Here is a 24,341-nt window from a genome sequence, read left to right as displayed (position 1 = left end):
GAAGAGCGGTATTAAATTTAAGGAATGAATCCGAGCCTCACACTCATCACCTGTGGAAGGCGGGGCTTCCAACAGGCATGGATTTAATAGTATGTTCCTAAATCAAATCAAATCAAATTTTGTTTGTCACATACACATGGTTAGCAGATGTTAATGCGAGTGTAGCGAAATGCTTGTGCTTCTAGTTCCGACAATGCAGTAATAACCAACAAGTAATCTAGCTAACAATTCCAAAACTACTACCTTACACAAGTGTAAGGGGATAAAGAATATGTACATAAAGATATATGAATGAGTGATGGTACAGAGCGGCATAGGCAAGATACAGTAGATGGTATTGAGTGCAGTATATACATATGAGATGAGTATGTAAACAAAGTGGCATAGTTAAAGTGGCTAGTGATACATGTATTACATAAAGATGCAGTAGATGATATAGAGTACAGTATATACATATACATATGAGATGAATAATGTAGGGTATACAAACATTATATTAGGTAGCATTGTTTAAAGTGGCTAGTGATATATTTTACATCATTTCCCATCAATTCCCATTATTAAAGTGGCTGGAGTTGAGTCAGTGTGTTGGCAGCAGCCACTCAATGTTAGTGGTGGCTGTTTAACAGTCTGATGGCCTTGAGATAGAAGCTGTTTTTCAGTCTCTCGGTCCCAGCTTTGATGCACCTGTACTGACCTCGCCTTCTGGATGATAGCGGGGTGAACAGGCAGTGGCTCGGGTGGTTGTTGTCCTTGATGATCTTTATGGCCTTCCTGTGACATCGGGTGGTGTAGGTGTCCTGGAGGGCAGGTAGTTTGCCCCCGGTGATGCGTTGTGCAGACCTCACTACCCTCTGGAGAGCCTTATGGTTGTGGGCGGAGCAGTTGCCGTACCAGGCGGTGATACAGCCGGACAGGATGCTCTCGATTGTGCATCTGTAGAAGTTTGTGAGTGCTTTTGGTGACAAGCCAAATTTCTTCAGCCTCCTGAGGTTGAAGAGGCGCTGCTGCGCCTTCTTCACGATGCTGTCTGTGTGGGTGGACCAATTCAGTTTGTCTGTGATGTGTACGCCGAGGAACTTAAAACTTACTACCCTCTCCACCACTGTTCCATCGATGTGGATAGGGGGGTGTTCCCTCTGCTGTTTCCTGAAGTCCACAATCCTCTCCTTAGTTTTGTTGACGTTGAGTGTGAGGTTATTTTTCTGACACCACACTCCGAGGGCCCTCACCTCCTCCCTGTAGGCCGTCTCGTCGTTGTTGGTAATCAAGCCTACCACTGTTGTGTCGTCCGCAAACTTGATGATTGAGTTGGAGGCGTGCGTGGTCACGCAGTCGTGGGTGAACAGGGAGTACAGGAGAGGGCTCAGAACGCACCCTTGTGGGGCCCCAGTGTTGAGGATCAGCGGGGTGGAAATGTTGTTGCCTACCCTCACCACCTGGGGGCGGCCCGTCAGGAAGTCCAGTACCCAGTTGCACAGGGCGGGGTCGAGACCCAGGGTCTCGAGCTTGATGACGAGCTTGGAGGGCACTATGGTGTTAAATGCCGAGCTGTAGTCGATGAACAGCATTCTCACATAGGTATTCCTCTTGTCCAGATGGGTTAGGGCAGTGTGCAGTGTGGTTGAGATTGCATCGTCTGTGGACCTATTTGGGCGGTAAGCAAATTGGAGTGGGTCTAGGGTGTCAGGTAGGGTGGAGGTGATATGGTCCTTGACTAGTCTCTCAAAGCACTTCATGACGACGGTAGTCGTTTAGCTCAGTTACCTTAGCTTTCTTGGGAACAGGAATAATGGTGGCCCTCTTGAAGCATGTGGGAACAACAGACTGGGATAGGGATTGATTGAATATGTCCGTAAACACACCAGCCAGCTGGTCTGCGCATGCTCTGAGGGCGCGGCTGGGGATGCCGTCTGGGCCTGCAGCCTTGCGAGGGTTGACACGTTTAAATGTTTTCCTCACGTCGGCTGCAGTGAAGGAGAGTCCGCATGTTTTAGTTGCGGGCCGTGTCAGTGGCACTGTATTGTCCTCAAAGCGGGCAAAAAAGTTATTTAGTCTGCCTGGGAGCAAGACATCCTGGTCCGTGACGGGGCTGGTTTTCTTTTTGTAATCCGTGACTGACTGTAGACCCTGCCACATACCTCTTGTGTCTGAGCCGTTGAATTGAGATTCTACTTTGTCTCTATACTGAGGCTTAGTTTGTTTGATTGCCTTGCCGGAGGGAATAGTTACACTGTTTGTATTCGGTCATGTTTCCGGTCACCTTGCCCCGATTAAAAGCAGTGGTTCGGGCTTTCAGTTTCACGCGAATGCTGAAACTAATCGTTGCTATGGGAACAACATCTTCAACGCACGTTCTAATGAACTCGCTCACCGAATCAGCGTATTTCGTCAATGTTGTTGTCTGACGCAATACGAAACATATCTCATTCCTAGTTTCCCTCCTTCAGGGAACAGTATTTATAGTCATAACGTTAAGCTTGTCATATGATGAACTTCAACTTAAATACTGGATCTTGATGTGGGACAGTTTTTTTGTATTCAGATCTCTGAAATGCTCTCTAACTACGAAACATTTAGTGTCTCCTTATGTTACGCTGGGAAAACAGTTTTCATGGGCAGAGAAATCCTAAATCATTTCAAATTTGCTGAATCCAATGGTTCTAACCGAGAGTCACCTTTAACTTTATTGACAACACCCAAATGGATACTGTCATTTACGCGGTTCTTCAATAATTACACATCATTCTTAATACTGTTGCAATTTAGTTAAAGTCACATGATCAACTATCATCAGCTGATTCAGGAAATCATTTTCTGAATGACAGTCAAATGACAAACATCACGACATGCAACAGCAACAAAAGTGCTTCTTCATTCATTACTCTGGTAAATACAGTTATGCCATGCTCCACGTTCCATTTCATAGGATGCAACATCCAACCCAAAATATAAGCTGTTATTTAGGAGGAGCTCTGAAAGTCACTATGGGGGTGTCCACTGAAAGTTGACTAGTAACAACAACTGAGACCTAAAAGACACCCACCATGAGACCCACTAATTCTACCCAAGAAGAGGCAAACAAAAGAAAAACCCACACCAAATTAAAGACAGGAAGCAAACCAAAAAGGTGGAGCAACTAAAGGTGTTGACTCTCCACATCTATCAAGACAACTGGAGCACTGGGCCAGACACTCTTAAATAGAACCTGGACCAGCTCAGGTGAAACACCTTCGAGACAAGATGGACAAGCCAGCACAGGTGTAACACATACTGACTAACGAGGTGACACCAATCAGTGCATGCTACGTGCTAACTAGCTATACGTGCTAACAAGCTGGACGTGCTGACGAGGTGACACCAAACAGTGCGTGCTACGTGCTAACTAGCTATACGTGCACCAATCAGTGCACTGAAGACACATTTCAGTTGAACGCATTCAGTTGTACAGACTAGGTATCCCCCTTTCTTACGTGCTAAAGTCCAACCTCAAAACATAAATGGAAAAACGAAAGCCTGTAACACCTTCCCCCTTAATCACGGTTCTCCATTTTGGGTTCCTTGTGCCCCCTTCCCTAGTGAGGTTAACACCCTGGCCGTCCTACAATCCAAGCTAGATGCCCTCAATCTCACACAAATTATCAAGGAACCCACCAGGTAAAGCCCTAAACCTGTAAACATGGGCACCCTCATAGATATTATCCTGACCAACTTGCCCTCCAAATACACCTCTGCTGTTTTCAATCAGGATCTCAGCGATCACTGCCTCATTGCCTGCATCCGTTAGGGGTCCGCGGTCAAACGACTACCCCTCATCATTGTCAAACGCTCCCTAAAACACTTCTGCAAGCAGGCCTTTCTAATCGACCTGGCCCTGGTATCCTGGAAGGATATTGACCTCATCCTGTCAGTAGGGGATGCCTGGTTGTTCTTTAATTGTAATTTCTTCACCACCTTAAATAAGCATGCCCTTTCAAAAATGTAGAACTAAGAATGGATATAGCCCTTGGTTTACTCCAGACCTGACTGCCCTCGACCAGCACAAAAACATGGAATACTCTCTGCGATATGCAACTTTTCAGAGAAGTCGGGAACCGATACACACAGTCAGTTAGGAAAGCAAAGGCTAGCTTTTTCAAACAGAAATGTGCATCCTGTAGCTCTAACTGAGGCTAGGAAACACTGTCACCACTGATAACAGAATTTCAACCAGCATTTCTCTATAGCTGGCCATGCTTTCCTCCTGGCTACCCCAACCCTGGCCAACAGCTCCTCACGCCCCGCAGCTACTTCCCCAAGCCTCCCCAGCTTCTCCTTCACCCAAATCCAGATAGCTGATGTTCTGAAAGAGTTGCAAAACCTGGACCCGTACAAATCAGCTGGGCTAGACAATCTGGACCCTCTCTTTCTAAAATTATCTGCCGCCATTGTGGCAACCCCTATTACTAGTCTGTTAAACCTCTCTTTCGTATCGTCCGAGATTCCTAAAGATTGCAACGCTTCTGCGGTCATCCCCCTCTTTAAAGTGGGTGGCACTCTAGACCCAAACTATTACAGACCTATATCCATCCTGCCCTGCCATTCTAAAGTCTTCGAAAGTCAAGTTAACAAATAGATCACTGACCATTTTGAATCCCACCGTACCTTCTCCCCGCTGTGCAATCCGGTTTCCGAGCTCGTCACAGGTGCACCTCAGCCACGCTCAAGGTACTAAACGTAACAGCTATTGGTAAAAGACAGTACTGTGCAGCCGTCTTCATCAATCTAGCCAAGGCTTTCGACTTTGTCAATCACTGTATTCTTATCGGCAGACTCAACAGCCGTCGTTTTTCAAATGACTGACTCGCCTGGTTCACCAACTACTTCTCAGACAGAGTTCAGTGTGTCAAATCGGAGGGCCTGTTGTCTGGACCTCTGGCAGTCTCTATGGAGGTACCACAGGGTTCAATTCTCGAACCGACTCTTTTCTCAGTATATACCAACGATGTTGCTCCTGCTGCGGGTGATTCCTTGATCCACCTCTATGCAGATGACACCATTCTGTATACATCTGGCCCTTCTTTGGACACTGTGTTAACAAACCTCCAAACGCGCTTCGGTGCCATTCAACACTCCATCCGTGGCCTCCAACTGCTCTGAAACGCTAGCAAAACTAAACGTATGCTCTTCAACCGATCGCGGCCCCCCCCCCCCCCCCCCCCCCCCAGCACCACTACTCTGGATGGTTCTAACTTAGAATATGTGGACAACTATAAATATCTAGGTGTTTGGCTAGACTGTAAACTCTCCTTCCAGACTAATATTAAGCATTTCCAATCCAAAATTAAATATTCCTATTTCGCATCATCGCTACCTTTACTCACGCTGCCAAACATACCCTCGTAAAACTGACTATCCTACCGATCCTTGACTTTGGCGATGTCATTTTCAAAATAGCCTCCAACACTCTACTCAGCAAACCGGATGCAGTCTATCACAGTGCCATCCATTTTGTCACCAAAGCCCCATATACCACCCACCACTGCGACCTGTATGCTCTCGTCGGCTGGCCCTCGCTACGTGTTCGTCGCCAACTGGCTCCAGGTCATCTATGTCTTTGCTAGGCCGCCTTCTCTCAGCTCACTGGTCACCATAGCAACACCCACCCATAGCACACGCTACAGGAGGTATATCTCACTGGTCATCCCCAAAGCCAACACCTACTTTGGCCACATTTCCTTCCAGTTCTCTGCTGCCAATGACTGGAACGAATTGCAAAAATCACTGAAGTTGGAGACATTTTTCTCCTTCGCTAACTTTAAGAATCAGCTATCTGAGCAGCTTACCGACCGATTGTTGATAGCCCATCCAACTGCCTACCTCATCCCCATGTTTTTATTGATTTTTTTTGCTTTTTTGCACACCAGTATTTCTACTTGCACGTCTTATCACTTCAGTGTTAATTTATTACATTTTTTAATACTTCTCTACTATGGCCTATTTATTGCCTTACCTTCATACTTCATTTGCACACTGTATATAGATTTTTCTATTGTGTTATTGACTGTACTTTTGTTTATCCCACTTGTAACTCTGTGTTGTTTTTGTCGCACTGCTTTGCTTTATCTTGGCCAGGTTGCAGTTGAGAACTTGTTCTCATCTAGCCTACCTGGTTAAATAAAGGTGAAATATTGTGGCAAAGAAGGGGGACAAGTGATAAATGGCAGATATGTGAGAGCAGAACTAATAAACGGGCTCGGCCCAATCACTAAAATGGCCACCCGTCAGAACTACAGATCACAAAATGGCCGACCGCCAAAACTACAAGTCCCAGAAGCAAGGGGAACCCTCAGAAGGTGGAGCCAACTCACAGATAAAGGGTCAAGAAAAAACAGGAAGAGGTAGGGAGAGGGCTGGAAGGATCTATGAACAATAGAGAAAGAGACAATAGAGATTGGCTGGATTTACCGTGTATGAGCTGGATTGTTTTGGACTTACCTGTTGGCGTTTGGACCTGGACCTACTGAGAACCCGATTGCGTGTACCGAACCCTGCTATCCTTGACCTCGCCTACGGCCTGGGCGGACCAGGACGGAGAACCAAACACACAGGTACTGTCCTGTTCGAAAGAACTCTCATTCTTGGGTGATTTGGTGACGGTTTACCACTTAATTTGTGACAAACGCTCCTAACCTTGAAGAGGTTTGCCACAATATATATATTTTTTTAAATAGTAGCTTTATTGACAACACTCAAATGGATACTGTCATTAACGCAGTTCTTCAATAATTACACAATTCTTAATACTGTAGCTGTTTAGTTACAGTCACATGTTCAACTATCATCAGAAGATCCAGGAAATCATTTTCTGAATGCCAGTCAAATGCGAAACATCACGACATGCAACAACAATCAAAGTGCTTCTTCATTCATTACTCTGGTCAAGACAGTTATGCCGTGCTCCACGTTGGATCCAACATCCCTAACAAATTGATGTTTATAATGTTATTGTCTGCTTGAATTACAGTAGGGTCTCGTTAGTCTGTTTGCACACAGAGATACTTTGCTCATACAACACAGAGCTGTTTTCCTATATTTGTTGTTAGGTGAAGTTATGGGTCCTACAGTAGATCTATGCAAACTGCCAATTTGGCAAACAGTGTACAAACTCTCATTGTCGGGCTGATGAAAAAGCCAAAGAGCATTTTACTGGTTGAAGTGGGTTTTTTTTACAAAGCGGTTGATTTGCAATGATGTACACACACATTATATTAAGCAGGACATTCAAAAGAGCCTGACAATTATAATCCAAAGTAGCGTGAAATGCATTCCCCTGAATTTCCCCCATTCAGAATACATTGTGAAAAACGAAAATTTTTGCTCACCATTTTTGCTCCAGGCAGATATCCTACATACAATTTTAGCAAAAATAGAAAGGGGCCTATATTGGAGACCAAAAGTAGTCTGGCACACTGCTTAGAGTTTCAACAACATGAATAATAAAGAATAAACTTATTTCTAGTCTACAAACTTGGATGTTACTACTAATTTGAAAACAAGACAAAATATGACTATTGTTGCTCATTTTAAGACAAATGTCAAATAATCATTACATTCATTACAGACGTCAATTGTTGTACAACATCATGGCTACGCTGTTGGCATCACCTTTTACAGTGGATTTCTGCTGTTGTGGGCCTTTAACCATCTGTATGACTTTGTCATTCACACAGGAGAGAGAACTGACTACCATGGGTCCTCTTGGGAGCCTCAACAACCTCATGATGCTGACAAGGCAGAGAAGAGTCGCTCCAGATCAGAATTCCTCAAGAAACACCAGCAGAGACCCACGGGAAAGAAATCTCATTGCTGCTCTGACTGTGGGAAAAGATTCACCTCATCAGCAGGCATTAAAATTCATCAGAGAATCCACACTTTAGAGAAACCTTATTGCTGTACTCAATGTGGGAATAGTTTTGATACATCAAGCCATCTTATTGTACACCAAAGAACACACACAGGAGAGAAACCATATAGCTGTGATCAATGTGGGAAGAGTTTTACTCACGTAAGCACCCTGATATCACACCGGAGAATACACACAGGAGAGAAACCGTACAGCTGTGATGAATGTGGGAAGAGTTTTGCAAGGTCGAGCAATCCGACTCTTCACCAGAGAACACACAAAGGAGAGAAACCATATAGCTGTGATGAATGTGGGAAGAGTTTTACTGAGATGAGCAGTCTGACTCTTCACCAGAGAACACACACTGGAAAGAACCCCTATAGCTGTACTCAATGTGGCAAGTTTAAATATATATATTTTTTTTTACATCTAGCCATCTGAAGAAACACCAGAGAACACACACAGGAGAGAAACCTTATAGCTGTACTCAATGTGGGAAGAGTTTTGTTCAATCTGGGGAACTGAAGATACACCAGAGAACACACACAGGAGAGAAACCTTATAGCTGTGATACTCTGATAAAAAATATATCTGATTAAACATCAGAAGATACATGCATGAAGGAGTTTTTTCATGATATCAAACATTGTAGAAGGAGTATTTTAATGATGTCGCAATGTGGAAGGTTTTAACATTGTAGAAGGAGTATTTGGTTGCTGATTGTCTCAAGGTTGGGCAGTCAAAAAGTTTTGTGTTTTGCTTTTAGCCAGTGCATCACAATTTATTTTGACTGCAAGTTTTTCCCGTATTGGAGATGAGTTTTGTTTGTGCTCTTTCCAAGGGGACGAGAGTTCTAGAGGCAAGTGGAGTTTTAGGAAGACATGAGTTCTAGAGGCAAGTGGAGTTTTAGGAAGACATGAGTTCTAGAAGCTAGTGAGTTTAAGGATTCTATAGAAAGAAAAAGAAAACATACGATTGTATATTATTATTTAGAAATAAATGTTTTTTATTGTTTTTAATTGTTGACAGCCAGTAGACACCATGTTTATATTGTAGAAGGTGAAGTATTGTAGTAGATTATGTGAAATATAAGTTATTTTCTGTTGGTGGTGCGCAAACTTTTCCAACAACAATATAGGATATATTTGTTGTTTTAATGAACAGTCCAGCAGGCATCAGCTATGTAGCCAAGTGATCATAGGGTCCAGTGAACAGCAATATATGAACCAGGGAAGCCGTTAGGTAGTCATTACTACGCAAGAGGTATTGTAGCTGGAGTAATTTTGTTTGCTAGCTGGTAGATGCACCTGGCTCGAGGCTAACTGGTGCTAGCTTCAGGACAAGGGCGTTAGCCACTATAGCAAATCCATATACCGTACAGCAAATTAAACTGTTTCAGAAAAATGTGCATATGAAAATCATAACTGGCACACAGATTGGTAGAAATGGTCAGATGAATTGACCCTCCAACTGGAATAGGTTGCTGACTGCTGGTGTAGTCTATTACTGAACATTTCAGGAGCAGAACAGCAGAATTTACAAAGTACAGCAGCAGAGGGGGGCTCCCTCTGGTCGGGTTATGTTGACGACCGGCTCCCTCTGGTAGGGCTATGTTGACGACCGGTTCCCTCTGGTCGGGTTATGTTGACGACCGGCTCCCTCTGGTCGGGTTATGTTGACGACCGGTTCCCTCTGGTCGGGTTATGTTGACGACCGGTTCCCTCTGGTCGGGTTATGTTGACGACTGGCTCCTTCTGGTCAGGTTATATTGATGACTGGCTCCCTCTAGTCATTTGTGTGTATCATTTATTTAATCAAACAGCGTGCTTAAAGCGTCAGACAAGTTCAGTACATATAGATTTTATAAAAACACATGAGGCGATTGGTAGAAAGAACAGATGACTCTTGGTTGACCAATATGTATTTTAGTTGGGGACAGAACTGGAACATGATTCTGGGGCTCTCGAGTGGCACAGCAGACACTGCATCTCAGTGCTTGAGGTGTCACTACAGACACCCTGGTTCAAATCCAGGCTGTATCACAACCGGCCGTGGTTGGGAGTCCAATAGGGCGGCGCACAATTGGCCCAGTGTCGTCCGGGGTAGGCAGTCATTATAAATAAGAATTTGTTCTTAACTGACCTAGTTAAATAAAGGTTACATTTAAATAAAAAATGGTGTTTCATGACAAACCATTTTTTATAAATCCGTCAAGGCACCAACTTTGAGAAGGGTTTAAAACAAAGGTTTCAAACCAATTTATGAATGCTTGAATCTAGGTATGTCTTGCCTTTAATGTAAGGGCATGAAAAAAAATTGGCTGAATATTATACAATGACTTATCAACAGCTCTAATAATTTGACCCCCACAGGAAATCTACACGGGCAATGATAGAATATACTATATAGCCTAGAAACCTGGTTAAACTATCATTATGACATCATGGATGAAATCTAGAATATATTATATAGCCTAGAAACCTAGTTAAACTATCATTATGACCCCATGGATGGCCAGTCCTTGTATTCATAGTGAATTCCGGTGGGTAGCCCTGAGCTGAACTCAAACCTGGGTCCAGCGACTGTCAAGCCACCACCTTATAACTGTTACGCCAAGATGTCTGAACTTCTTGACGAGGTCGCTAGGTGTTGGGTTACGGTGGCTACAATATCGTTCTCTATAAATTTGAGAGTGGTTACACTTCTCCTTCTCCCATCCCTCAGCTGTTTACCAAACCAAGTCTCTGGACAGCCATTTTGTTGCTGTTTAAAAAAACACACAACCCAGCAATCTGCAGTTGAAACAATAACAAATCTGTCATTCCACCACTGTTTTGGTAATAAAATGATTATGGGGTTGGAGAAATGTAACTACAGATAGACAGACCTATGGATGCAAGGACTGATCATCCATGATATCAACATTATAGTTTTAACCATGTTGAGGCGATAGATACAGTGTTGATTTACATTGTTTCTAAACATTATAGTAAAAATAGCTTATTTGGGGTTCTGATGGGGTACAACAGTTGAACTAAGCTCATGAGGCATGTGTTATAGGTGTCATATTCTTCAAGAATCAATGTCTATGAATAAATAATTTAAAAGTCAAAATATGGATGTAGCAATTGCAGATTTCTGCTTTAACACCTAACATAGGTTCAACTGCAGAGTTTGTGCCTCTGTTTTTAAGACAGTACTTACTGGTGTTAATCAGTGAACGATCCTGACCAAGTGACCGCTCACATCTGATCATGCTGTGCCCTCTATGTAGCCAGTTCAGATGAAGGAGTGGTTCACCGACACAGCTGATATAACCTAGAGGATTTAGGGAGAAGGGGAGAGAGGGATGAAGTGAAGGAGAGAGAATGTTATTGAGAAAATAAGGTAGTTAAAGCGACAGTGTTCAACAGGAATCTGTGTTGCCTCACCTGGTGTCCACACCTGTACTCCCTGTTCACCCACGACTGCGTGACCACGCACGCCTCCAACTCAATCATCAAGTTTGCGGACGACACAACAGTAGTAGGCTTGATTACCAACAACGACGAGACTGCCTACAGGGAGGAGGTGAGGGCCCTCGGAGTGTGGTGTCAGGAAATAACCTCACAATCAACGTCAACAAAACTAAGGAGATGATTGTGGACTTCAGGAAACAGCAGAGGGAACACCCCCCTATCCACATCGATGGAACAGTAGTGGAGAGGGTAGTAAGTTTTAAGTTCCTCGGCGTACACATCTCAGACAAACTGAATTGGTCCACCCACACAGACAGCATCGTGAAGAAGGCGCAGCAGCGCCTCTTCAACCTCAGGAGGCTGAAGAAATTCGGCTTGTCACCAAAAGCACTCACAAACTTCTACAGATGCACAATCGAGAGCATCCTGTCGGGCTGTATCACCGCCTGGTACGGCAACTGCTCCGCCCACAACCGTAAGGCTCTCCAGAGGGTAGTGAGGTCTGCACAGGCAGCAAACGACCTGCCCTCCAGGACACCTACACCACCCGATGTCACAGGAAGGCCATAAAGATCATCAAGGACAACAACCACCCGAGCCACTGCCTGTTCACCCCGCTATCATCCAGAAGGCGAGGTCAGTACAGGTGCATCAAAGCTGGGACCGAGAGACTGAAAAACAGCTTCTATCTCAAGGCCATCAGACTGTTAAACAGCCACCACTAACATTGAGTGGCTGCTGCCAACACACTGACTCAACTCCAGCCACTTTAATAATGGGAATTGATGGGAAATGATGTAAAATATATCACTAGCCACTTTAAACAATGCTACCTAATATAATGTTTACATACCCTACATTATTCATCTCATATGTATATACTGTACTCTATATCATCTACTGCATCTTTATGTAATACATGTATCACTAGCCACTTTAACTATGCCACTTTGTTTACATACTCATCTCATATGTATATACTGTACTCAATACCATCTACTGTATCTTGCCTATGCCACTCTGTACCATCACTCATTCATATATCTTTATGTACAGTGTCTTGCGAAAGTATTCGGCCCCCTTGAACTTTGCGACCTTTTGCCACATTTCAGGCTTCAAACATAAAGATATAAAACTGTATTTTTTTGTGAAGAATCAACAACAAGTGGGACACAATCATGAAGTGGAACGACATTTATTGGATATTTCAAACTTTTTTAACAAATCAAAAACTGAAAAATTGGGCGTGCAAAATTATTCAGCCCCCTTAAGTTAATACTTTGTAGCGCCACCTTTTGCTGCGATTACAGCTGTAAGTTGCTTGGGGTATGTCTCTATCAGTTTTGCACATCGAGAGACTGACATTTTTTCCCATTCCTCCTTGCAAAACAGCTCGAGCTCAGTGAGGTTGGATGGAGAGCATTTGTGAACAGCAGTTTTCAGTTCTTTAAACAGATTCTCGATTGGATTCAGGTCTGGACTTTGACTTGGCCATTCTAACACCTGGATATGTTTATTTTTGAACCATTCCATTGTAGATTTTGCTTTATGTTTTGGATCATTGTCTTGTTGGAAGACAAATCTCCGTTCCAGTCTCAGGTCTTTTGCAGACTCCATCAGGTTTTCTTCCAGAATGGTCCTGTATTTGGCTCCATCCATCTTCCCATCAATTTTAACCATCTTCCCTGTCCCTGCTGAAGAAAAGCAGGCCCAAACCATGATGCTGCCACCACCATGTTTGACAGTGGGCATGGTGTGTTCAGGGTGATGAGCTGTGTTGCTTTTACACCAAACATAACGTTTTGCATTGTTGCCAAAAATTCAATTTTGGTTTCATCTGACCAGAGCACCTTCTTCCACATGTTTGGTGTGTCTCCCAGGTGGCTTGTGGCAAACTTTAAATGACACTTTTTATGGATATCTTTAAGAAATGGCTTTCTTCTTGCCACTCTTCCATAAAGGCCAGATTTGTGCAATATACGACTGATTGTTGTCCTATGGACAGAGTCTCCCACCTCAGCTGTAGATCTCTGCAGTTCATCCAGAGTGATCATGGGCCTCTTGGCTGCATCTCTGATCAGTCTTCTCCTTGTATGAGCTGAAAGTTTAGAGGGACGGCCAGGTCTTGGTAGATTTGCAGTGGTCTGATACTCCTTCCATTTCAATATTATCGCTTGCACAGTGCTCCTTGGGATGTTTAAAGCTTGGGAAATCTTTTTGTATCCAAATCCGGCTTTAAACTTCTTCACAACAGTATCTCGGACCTGCCTGGTGTGTTCCTTGTTCTTCATGATGCTCTCTGCGCTTTTAACGGACCTCTGAGACTATCACAGTGCAGGTGCATTTATACGGAGACTTGATTACACACAGGTGGATTGTATTTATCATCATTAGTCATTTAGGTCAACATTGGATCATTCAGAGATCCTCACTGAACTTCTGGAGAGAGTTTGCTGCACTGAAAGTAAAGGGGCTGAATAATTTTGCACGCCCAATTTTTCAGTTTTTGATTTGTTAAAAAAGTTTGAGAATTTCAATAAATGTCGTTCCACTTCATGATTGTGTCCCACTTGTTGTTGATTCTTCACAAAAAGTACAGTTTTATATCTTTATGTTTGAAGCCTGAAATGTGGCAAAAGGTCGCAAAGTTCAAGGGGACCGAATACTTTCGCAAGGCACTGTACATATTCTTTATCCCTTTACACTTGTGTCTATAAGGTAGTAGTTTTGGAATTGTTAGCTAGATTACTTGTTGGTTATTACTGCACTGTCGGAACTAGAAGCACAAGCATTTCGCTACACTCGCATTAACATCTGCTAACCATGTGTATGTGACAAATAAAATTTGATATGATTTGACATTAATAAGTGGCTGCAGAGTACTTTATGCTGAAAAACATGAACCGACCCACAAGGACAAACAATTTAGCTAGTTAGTTATATAAATAATGAAGTGTCTTACTATTCTTCACGGTAGCCTTCACACACCTGAATTCCTTCAGGAGGCAGTCCCAGAAGACCCTGGTCACCCAACCTTGCCGCGCCCTACACGGTAACTGTAGGCAATCGTTTTGGAGGAATCTCCAGTTACAAGGTATCTGTAGGAATATGGAAGACAATGTAATTATTAGACTGTTACATCACCAGGTCATTGTGGATTACTAAAGTATCATATCCCTGATAACAAATCATGATAACATTGGATTGGTATATGCATGGACACACATATGTACATGTGTAGCATGTGACAATAACATGATCATAACAAGGATAGCACCACAAATGAATACATAAATAGCACTTGAAGTTTGATGATGAGTTGGTCATTTGAATCAGCTGTGCAGTGCTGAGGCAAAAACAACAATGTGCCTCTTTGAGTCCAACAAGACTGAGAACCACTGCTCTTCATATGTAGACTGGCTTTCGTAGCGCTCTTTATCTGAGGACAGAAAACCTCACACAGAACAGACTTCATTCTAGTCAAATTACACCACACTGAATATTTTGTTCCAATTATCTCCGTCCTCACTTCTGGGGCCAGGAACTACACAAAAGTACCTGCCCTATCCAGAATAGCCTCCTCTCTCATTGACAGTTGGGGCTGCTATCCTTTCACCCTCCTCCATGGCTGTTAGCTAGCTACCTACAAATGCATTTGGAGTTTGTTTTTAACAGTGATAAATACATCAAGATAGCTAGCTAATATGAAGTTAGGTAGCTGTTGATATTTAATTCACTTAGCTAGCTATCTATACAGTATTTGAAGTTGTCTAGATAGCTCATGTATTAGCTCATTTGAGTTAGCCTGCACTGTAGCTAGTTAGCTAATAATATAATCGTTTTTTTTACATTTTCAAAATCTATTTACTTACTTACCTGAATAGGTTCTCCCAGAAATGTGGACAACTGGAAACAGGGCAGCAAAGTTCATCACCAGAGGGTGTTACAGGATATTACTATTGAACTATGTACCCATTTAATAACCAGACCTTCATACAAACTTGCTCTGCTGAATTATTGACGGAGTCACAACGGGGCCTAAGCGGCATCTCGTCCATCTGCTGACTGGACGCAGTTGAGGAAAATGTAGATTTCAGTTTAGGAAGCATGAGTTTTTACTCACCAGTGTAACAACAGTGTGGTTAAAGACTTAGTAACTTAGTTTTTATTATGAACACAACAAATACAAAAACAAAAAAACAGAAATATACAAACAAGAGTACATTAACCTAACAAATAGGGGTATTACATATCAAGATTCATTTTCAATTTGTTAAATACTTATGGTGGTATTGCTTTTTTGTTTTTACATTTACTGATCACTTCAAAATAATATTTAAATTATATCTTAAATAATGTGAAGAGGGGTTTGTCCACTTCATTTTATGGACAAAGAATCTTCCATGAAAGATAAATAAATTAACAATGAAAGTTAAATCAGGGTCCATATCATTTGGATGAAAATAAAACATAATATCAGATTAGCATTAATAGTTGTTCATTTTAAAATAAAATCTTCTGACATGAGAGCCGTCCCCCAAAAAATGGTCAAGAGTCTCTGGGTCACAATCACAAAATACACATTTGTTATCAATAGCTATTTTAAATCTGTGTATAATAAAGGTCTTTACAGGGAAGATTCTATGAATGAGTTTGTATGATGCTTATTTCACCTTATTAGATTTACAATATTTAACAGACAGCAACGAGACTTTGTTCCAGTTCATTTGTCCTAGGGCTGCATTCCAGGTCACTTGTCCTACGGCTGCATTCCAGTTCATTTGTCCTAGGGCTGCATTCCAGTTCACTTGTCCTAGGGATGTATTCCAGTTCACTTGTCCTAGGGCTGCATTCCAGTTCACTTGTCCTAGGGCTGTATTCCACTACACTTGTCCAAGGGCTGCATTCCAGTTCACTTGTTCTAGGGCTACATTTCAGTTCACTTGTCCTAGGGCTGCATTCCAGGTCACTTGTCCTACGGCTGCAATCCAGTACACTTGTCCTAGGGCTGCATTCCAGTTCATTTGTCCTAGGGCTGCATCCCAGTTCACTTGTCCTAGGGCTGCATTCCAGTTCACTTGTCCTAGGGCTGCATTCCAGTTCATTTGTCCTAGGGCTGCATTCCAGTTCACTTGTCCTAGGGCTGCATTCCATTACACTTGTCCTAGGGCTGCATTCCACTACACTTGTCCTAGGGCTGCATTCCAATTCATTTGTCCTAGGGCTGCATTCAAGGTCACTTGTCCTAGGGCTGCAAAAGTTCACGTCCAGATAAAGACAGATTTCTTAATAACCAGAAGTTAAATCTCTTCCCAATTTTCTCTACAATAAGAGAGAAATTTAAGTTGGCCCTTTCTTTCTGATCTTTGCTAACTGTAATACCAAGATATGTGATCACATCTTTTACAGGGATATTACATACTGAGTTTAAGTCCCATCATCTACAGGGATATTACATACTGAGTTTAAGTCCCATCTTTTACAGGGATATTACATATCGAGTTTAAGTCCCATCTTTTACAGGGATATTACATACAGAGTTTAAGTCACATCTTTTTAATGCAAACAATTCACATTTCCTAATATTCTGAGATAAACCTGATACGTGTGATATAAAAGTTTCATATTATATTAAGTCGTTCAAAAAGAAGCATGTGTTGATTGATTCATGTTTAATGAGTGATAATTTAAAACAAACTTTACACCCACTACATATTTGCATTGAAACATACTTCTGGCATGGATCAGTTTGACCCCAGAGGCATATCTTTTATCATATCAAAAATTTGATTTATTAAATTCTTCAATTTTTTCATGACTTTGTCAATCAACTTGTTCTTAATAAATCTAAATATGGTTTACTGTTTCTGTATCAATATGGACTTTTAACAAATTCAAATCCTTTGGAGTCATTTTGACCCCAGCCAAAAGCACCTTTGATAAATATAGGATGTTTACTTCAAATCAAAATCACATTTTATTGGTCACATACTGTTTAGCAGATGTTATTGTGGGTGTAGTGAAATGCTTGTGTTTCTAGCTCCGACAGTGCAGTAATATCTAACAATTTCAAAACATATACCCAATACACACACTCTAATGTACTTGTCCTCTTACTCAGTTGTGCACCGGGGCCTCCCACTCCTCTTTCTATTCTGTTTAGAGACAGTTTGTGCTGTTCTGTGAAGGGAGTAGTACACAGCGTTGTACGAGATCTTCAGTTTCTTGGCATGGAATAGCCTTAATTTCTCAGACAAGAATAGACTGACAAGTTTCAGAAGAAAGTAATTTGTTTCTGGCCATTTTGAGCCTGTATTCGAACCCACAAATACTGATTCTCCAGATACTCAACTTTTTTTTTTATCATAACAACAGTTCAGCTGTGCTAACATAATTGCAAAAGGGTTTTCTAATGATCAATTCGCCTTTTAAAATTATAAACTTGGATTAGCTAACACAACGTACCATTGGAACACAGGAGGGATGGTTGCTGATAATCTGTTGTTTCCAGCTGCAATAGTCATGCTCAATATTAACAATGCCTACACTGTATTACTGATCAACCTGATGTTATTTTAACGGACAAAAACATTTGCTTTTATTTCAAACACAAGGATGTTTTTCTAAGTGACCCCAAACTTTGAACGGTATTGATAGTTGGTATTCAGCAGTCATAAAGCCTTATTTACTTTAATGAACTACTAAAATAGTGATTGTGTCAGACAGCATAGACAGCAGCTCTACACTTTATTGACTGACTGATCCATTCATCCCTCCTCAGCCTTCCTCTCCTCTGAAGACCCAGTGAGGGTGGAGCTCAGTCAGAGAGCTGTTGAGGGACTGGTTAGGAAGAACACTTCTACAGCCAGAGAGGTGAGAGGTCACACATGGTTTAGATGGTAAATATTTATGTCCCCTTAGTGGTTCATCACATAAGCAAAAGGGAATATGTTCCATCAGCCATGTTTATTTACATTAGTGCAAATTGTCCACTGATATTGGTGTAATTTCTCACCCCTTTTCGCTGTATGAAAGTTGATTTCCCCTCAGGCACACACATTTGTTCTTTGATATTATATAGGTAATTAATTGATTAATTGATTAATTAATTGTACCTTTATTTAAGAAGAACAAATTCTTATTTTCAATGACGGCCTAGGAACAGTTGGATAACTGCCTTGTTCAGGGGCAGAACGACAGAATTGTACCTTGTCAGCTCGGGGATTCAACTTGCAACCTTTCAGTTACTAGTCCAATGCTCTAATCACTAGGCTGCTGCCCAATGTCAGACATGGATGCAACACAATGGCTTCACAGAAAAAAAATAGAAAATAAACAGAAATATTGAGGATAAAAAACAAAGAACAACAACTTATAGAATAATTGTAGGGAAATGCCCATTGATTCAAATTTTAACAATATGATGCTATATCCAACCCAAAATATAACTTGTTTTTTAGGAGGGTCTCTGAAAGACACTGGGGGCATCGACTGAAAATTGAAAATTGACCGGTAACAACAACTGGGACCTAAAAGACACCCACCATGAGACTCACTAAATCTGACCAAGAAGAGGCAAACAAAAGAAAAACCCACACCAAACTTAAAGACAGGAAGTAAACCAAAAAGGTGGAGCAACTAAAGGTGTTGACTCTCCACATCTATCAAGACAACTGGAGTACTGGGCCAGACACTCTTAAATAGAACCTGGACCAGCTCAGGGGCCTGTTGCACAAAACTAGGATAAGGGATTAAGCCAGGATATCTTGGTGATCCTGGCTCAATTGATCCGTAATCCGGTTGCACTAAAGATGGATAGGGGGCAGGAGGATATGTTATGGTATAAATTACCATGGAGATTTATTCTGTGGAGCTAGCCTGCTCCAGACCAGGCTAAATTCCAGGATCTATTTAATCTCATCCCTAATGTCAGTCAGCAGTCACCACAAATGGAAACCAATAGTTATTTCACTGCTCACTATACATTGTTATCACATATAACTAGACCCACTGTTATTTAAACGTTTGTGATCATTAATTTCAATGATTTTGGATAAAAAATGATTTTTAGATGTTGCTATCATTAGATAATTTACAGTTTCCCATAGACTATAAGGCTATATATAAAATGCTAGAATATTAGGGCCACAGAGGGGAAAAAAACACAAGTCATAATATTGTAACCAGTTGTTTTAAAGGAGGACAGTTGTTAAAATGACAGATGTGGGGCATTTCGTGAAATTGTACTTCAGTATGGTTTCATAAACAAAGACATGCTGATGTGCCAGAATATTAAGTATCACATTGTCATAAGTATCAAAACTGTAAAAACAATATGTAGCTTTTCTGCAGAAAGAACCAGCCTCATAAATTTATGACTTTATCCTTTTTCTTCAGTGTGGCCCTAGTACTCTGTCATATAAACAAATACACATTCCATATGAATATAAAAACACAATGTGTAACATTATGTTCCTTTATTGAATAAGGACAAAACAAAGCAGGTAAACCATCAGCTCCTTTCAAAACTGAAGTCACAGTGACTCTACAAGATGGAAAGCACAGAATCTAAGCATATTATACAAAATGATACATATACAGACCTTTGAATGTGTATAACACACCCTGCATGTCTGCACACTAAAATAAATGCAGGACAAATCCATACACATCAACTGAACAGACAAATGAATGGATGCAGTAGCCTCCCTGCAGCCTTGTATTACACACAGTATACCGCACAAACATCATAAGAGGCCAAATTCGTCAAAAAACGAACCCAAAAAAACCCAAATTCCTCTGCCACCGCAGGACATATTTAACCAAAATTGAAAGCACACATACTAACTAAAATAATTCAACACATATTGGTCCCTCAGCAGCCGACCACTGTCGTCATCAGGGAAGATTGCCGGATTGTCCCAGTCCATGGCTGGTGGCACTCTGGGGGCCCTCTCCTTCCTCAGGCAGGCCACATTGTGAAGGACAGCACAAGCCACAGTAATATCACATGCCCTAACAGGGCTGACCCTTAATTTGTGAAGGCAGTGAAAGCGTGCCTTCAGGAGGCCAAAGGTCATTTCAACTCTGGCCCTGGTCCTGGCATGGGCATGGTTGTAGGCCTGCTGTGCTTCCTGGGGGTCTGTGAAAGGTGTCAGGAGAAAAGGCTGGCAGCCATACCCCCTGTCTCCCAGCAACACACCAGAGAATTCACCTGTCAACACAAAATCTCATCATTACTACCTCATAAACACAGTGATATTCTTGACACAGCCATGATGGTTATAAATAGGGGTTGTGTGGCTTACCTTGTGATAGGCACTGATAGATTTCAGAGGCCCGAAAGATTCTGGAGTCATGGACTGAGCCAGGCCATTTTGCCACAACATTGCTGATCACACAGTCAGCATTGCAGACCATCTGAAATCATAAGATGAGGAATATTACACCAATCAATGCACATCACTGGCAATGCAGAGTGTTCGTCAATGGACAATATCAAAAAGTTATGTTCACCTGAACATTAATGCTGTGAAAGGATTTCCTATTCACAAAATCGGCCTCATGGGCACCTGAGGGGGCTTTTATCCTTATGTGTGTGCAGTCCACTGCACCAATGACATTGGGGAAACCTGTCACACAAAGTAATGAGTATCCTACTATGTGTTAACAGTTGTCCTGTAATTTGTAGATCCTCTTACCTGCAATCCTATAGAACTCCTCTTTGATGTCACAGAGTCTTCTGTGGCCAGGGAAGGAGATGAAGACATCTGCTAATGCTTTGATAGCCAGACACACACTCCTTATTGTGCGGCAAATTGTGGCCTTGTTCAGCTGTTCTGCATCCCCCACTGAGTACAGGAAGGCTCCACTAGCAAAAAAGCGCAAGGCCACACAAACCATTTGCTCCACACTCAGTGCATGGCTCCGTGCAGTGCGGTGCTTAATCCTGGGACCCAGTAGTCTGCATAGATACCTGATGCCATCTGCAGAAAACCTGTATCTTTCATATAGATGGTCATCAGGGAAGGCCAGTGGGTCCAACCGGTCCCTGAAGACCCTTTCTCACCTGAAGGCTCTCCTCAGCACAAGTGCTTCTTCATCCACCACATCTCGCACGAATGGGCATGCCATTGTCAGAGCAGAAAGGAACACACAATTTTGGGCCTTCATATAGGCTAGTGGCCACACCTGGTGCTGGGGGGGGTGGGCAAAAGAGGGCGATGCCTTATAACGATGACTTGGTTGTACTGATTGCTGGGAAAATAAAAAAAACCTTAGAAAGATGCCACCGTCCTGTGTGCTCACAATAAGAGCTCATATGTCATGGCTCACTTGACTTTACGAGAATATACCTAATTTTTATTTTGAGCTGTGTCATCTTCTTGGAGCTGGGGGAGGAAAGAAAAATAATGATTAATACATTTGTGTTACAGTTAGCATACAGTGTACATTGAAGGCATATCTCACCTCCCTCTCAAGTTTTTTTATTTCAAGGTCCAGTTTCCTAATTGTCCTCTTTTTTATTTCGAACTCCAGTGCAAGATTTTCCATCTTTTTCTTCTTGTACTGAATGTCTATGTCTGCCAGTTCTATTTGGCACCGGAGGTGGTTGCCATACAACTTTCTGATAGCTTGTGAGCTCTGTGAACACAATACAATTAGCGCAGCTGGAATTTGGCAGGATGTGGTGTCCTTTTATTAATACGCACTATGTTGCCAGGCTGGTTTTCCCACTGTATAGCATCTGGGTCCTGTAAAAGAAATTAGATTTTTTGATTTTGATGAGGACTCCTCACCATTGTAGAGTAAATAGTACTTTCACAGTCTTAACATGATACCTCATGCCTTCTGGAATCCAGAGAGATGGTCTCCTCCTCATCATCGTCTCCATCATGTGCTGTTGCTGCTGCACTGGGGCCTTCACCCTATCACATTTAATCGGATTCATATTGAAGCTAGTAGACAAGACATGCCAGGCCTACAGTATGCCTTTGATGGAGTACTCACTGGATCAGCATCGTCTGGTGCTTGTGCTGGTGGCTCTAACAGGAACACAGTGCTGCCAGACACTGCAAGGCAATAGGTAAACCAAAGTCAGACAGTCCAAATTGATTCAATATGAATGTGGTTGTATCCCATGTAGAGATGGAAGGACATACCTTGAATGAAGCGGGTGGCATCTTGGGAGGAACCTATGCTCGTCTCTTTCCCCCCAGGGATCCCCTCTAAGACGGGCCTGCCTTTATTTAGCTCCAAGGCCATGTCCTCTGCTGGGGTAAGGTCAGCCTTTGGTGACCCACCACCCGTGCCTTGTCTGTGGGTATTCTTTTTCACTGCTAAAACAGTACAGACAATGTGTGAGCAGGCACCTTCTGGGTACAATATATGCTTGTGCTTTGTTAAATATTAGTCAGGGACCATACCATTCTGCAGAATGTTCTTGTATTTGATTTTGACCTGCTGCCATGTCCGTTTTGGCCCGTTCATGTTTAATCTACACACACACACACACACACACACACACACACACACTTAATGGAGTCACACTGCAAAAAATTACTTGGTATTTTTGTCTTGTTTTCAGTAAAAATATCAACAATTTTATCATAGCTTTATACAGTGTGATGGAGTTACTTTACACAATTTCACTCATATCTGCAGTGCATTTCAATAAAAAAAATTAACCGTTTCATAATTACAGTACAACTGCATTTTTGGAGATGTGAATTAAATATTTGAATTGTAATTGTGATGTTTCAGCGGAGCGGTGAGTGTGTAATTGTGCACTACTTACGCATTCAGGCGGTCTGCAATACTTTGCCACGCTTTTTCTCTTTGCTTTATCACTGTGGCGGTGTTGCCTTTCTTCTTAATTATATATTTTACCTCCTCGTATGCCTCCATGAGGATTTGTGCTTCCGACGGGGAAAAGTACGCGGCTCTAGTTGCCATGGTAAATCAGTTAATCTGTGATCTGTGGCGGGGTCTATTTGAGTGAGCCGTGAGCGCGCACCTATCCAGGATTGGTTTCACCTGGCTTAATGAATCCGTGTCTGCTCATCCTGGCTTGGTCTTTGTGCAACCAATTAAGCCTGGACGCACATGTTTTGGCTTCATTGAGCTCAGCTGAGTCATTTATCCCGGATGTCTTAATTCTACTTTTGTGCAACAGGCCCCAGGTGAAACACCTTCCCACTAACGAGATGGACAAGCCAGCACAGGTGTAACACATACTGACTAACGGGGTGACACCAATCGGTGTGCCTTTGACACATTTCAGTTGAACAACTGACAAGAAAACAACTTCCATTTCACATTTCACACTACAATGCTTCACCTTCACCAATATAAACATGGTGTCTACTGGCTGTCAACAATTAAAAACAAGAAAAAAAACACATATTTCTAAATAATAATATACAATCGTATCTTTTCTCCTTTTTCGTTGAATAGAATCCTAAAACTCACTAGCTTCTAGAACTATCGTCCCCTTGGAAGGAACCCAAAAATAAACTCAAATCACATGTGCTGAATACAACAGTGAAATGCTTACTTACGACCCCCTCACCAACAGTTCAGTTTCAACAAAATACAGAAAAGAATAAGAGATAAAACTCATCTCCAACACGGAAAAACGTGTCAAAATAAATTGTGATCCATGGTACTGGTTAAATGAAAAACACAATTATTTTTGACTTCCCACCCTTGAGACAATCAGCAACCAAGTTGTCCTTACCACGGACATGTCTGATTTCAAGAGGAAACTCCTGCAATATCCGTAGAAACTTTCCACCTCACTGTGGAGCTGCTCTCTCTTTTCAGGGTTCACTAGATAGGCATGTTGTCGGATCGGGGCCCAGTCCCCAATGTCATGCTCTAGTACATTTGGGTTGACAAATCTGAGAATGAACCCTGATATTCTAAAAGCAGGGCAACAGTGATGCATTTAAATATAGGGGTCGCTAAACAAAGGAACGTAACGCTTATTTGTCATC

The 24,341-nt window shown here is 42.1% G+C and overlaps 1 protein-coding gene and 1 pseudogene across 4 annotated transcripts; one reads left to right on the top strand and one right to left on the bottom strand.

Annotated features, from left to right (window-relative positions):
- Positions 1-5,532: 5,532 nt before the first annotated feature.
- On the top strand, positions 5,533-8,484 carry LOC139424145 (zinc finger protein 180-like; annotated as a pseudogene).
- An 11,300-nt stretch (positions 8,485-19,784) lies between these two features.
- Positions 19,785-22,995, bottom strand: LOC139364503 (putative nuclease HARBI1). 4 transcript variants are annotated; one of them, XM_071101294.1, is made up of 8 exons: positions 22,770-22,995; positions 22,506-22,682; positions 22,354-22,415; positions 22,185-22,271; positions 21,814-22,097; positions 21,045-21,734; positions 20,652-20,763; positions 19,785-20,557 (listed from the first exon to the last, which is right to left on the bottom strand). In XM_071101294.1, exons 1-5 carry the CDS (start codon positions 22,831-22,833, stop codon positions 22,005-22,007), a joined length of 483 nt encoding a protein of 160 aa, XP_070957395.1. In that variant the 5' UTR covers positions 22,834-22,995; the 3' UTR covers positions 19,785-20,557; positions 20,652-20,763; positions 21,045-21,734; positions 21,814-22,004. The 4 variants fall into 4 exon arrangements, 3 of the variants coding, with proteins under 3 accessions (XP_070957395.1, XP_070957394.1, XP_070957393.1); XM_071101293.1 differs by lacking the exons at positions 22,185-22,271; positions 22,354-22,415; positions 22,506-22,682; positions 22,770-22,995 and having other exon boundaries at positions 21,045-21,600; positions 21,699-21,734; positions 21,814-21,987; XM_071101292.1 differs by lacking the exons at positions 21,814-22,097; positions 22,185-22,271; positions 22,354-22,415; positions 22,506-22,682; positions 22,770-22,995 and adding an exon at positions 20,860-20,975 and having other exon boundaries at positions 21,045-21,644.
- Between the last annotated feature and the right edge of the window lie 1,346 nt (positions 22,996-24,341).

The sequence above is a fragment of the Oncorhynchus clarkii genome, chromosome 13, assembly GCF_045791955.1.
Source record: "Oncorhynchus clarkii lewisi isolate Uvic-CL-2024 chromosome 13, UVic_Ocla_1.0, whole genome shotgun sequence".
Lineage (NCBI taxonomy): Eukaryota > Metazoa > Chordata > Actinopteri > Salmoniformes > Salmonidae > Oncorhynchus > Oncorhynchus clarkii.
Note: the sequence above shows the minus strand (reverse complement) of the source record. Positions and strands in the feature narration are given on the sequence as shown.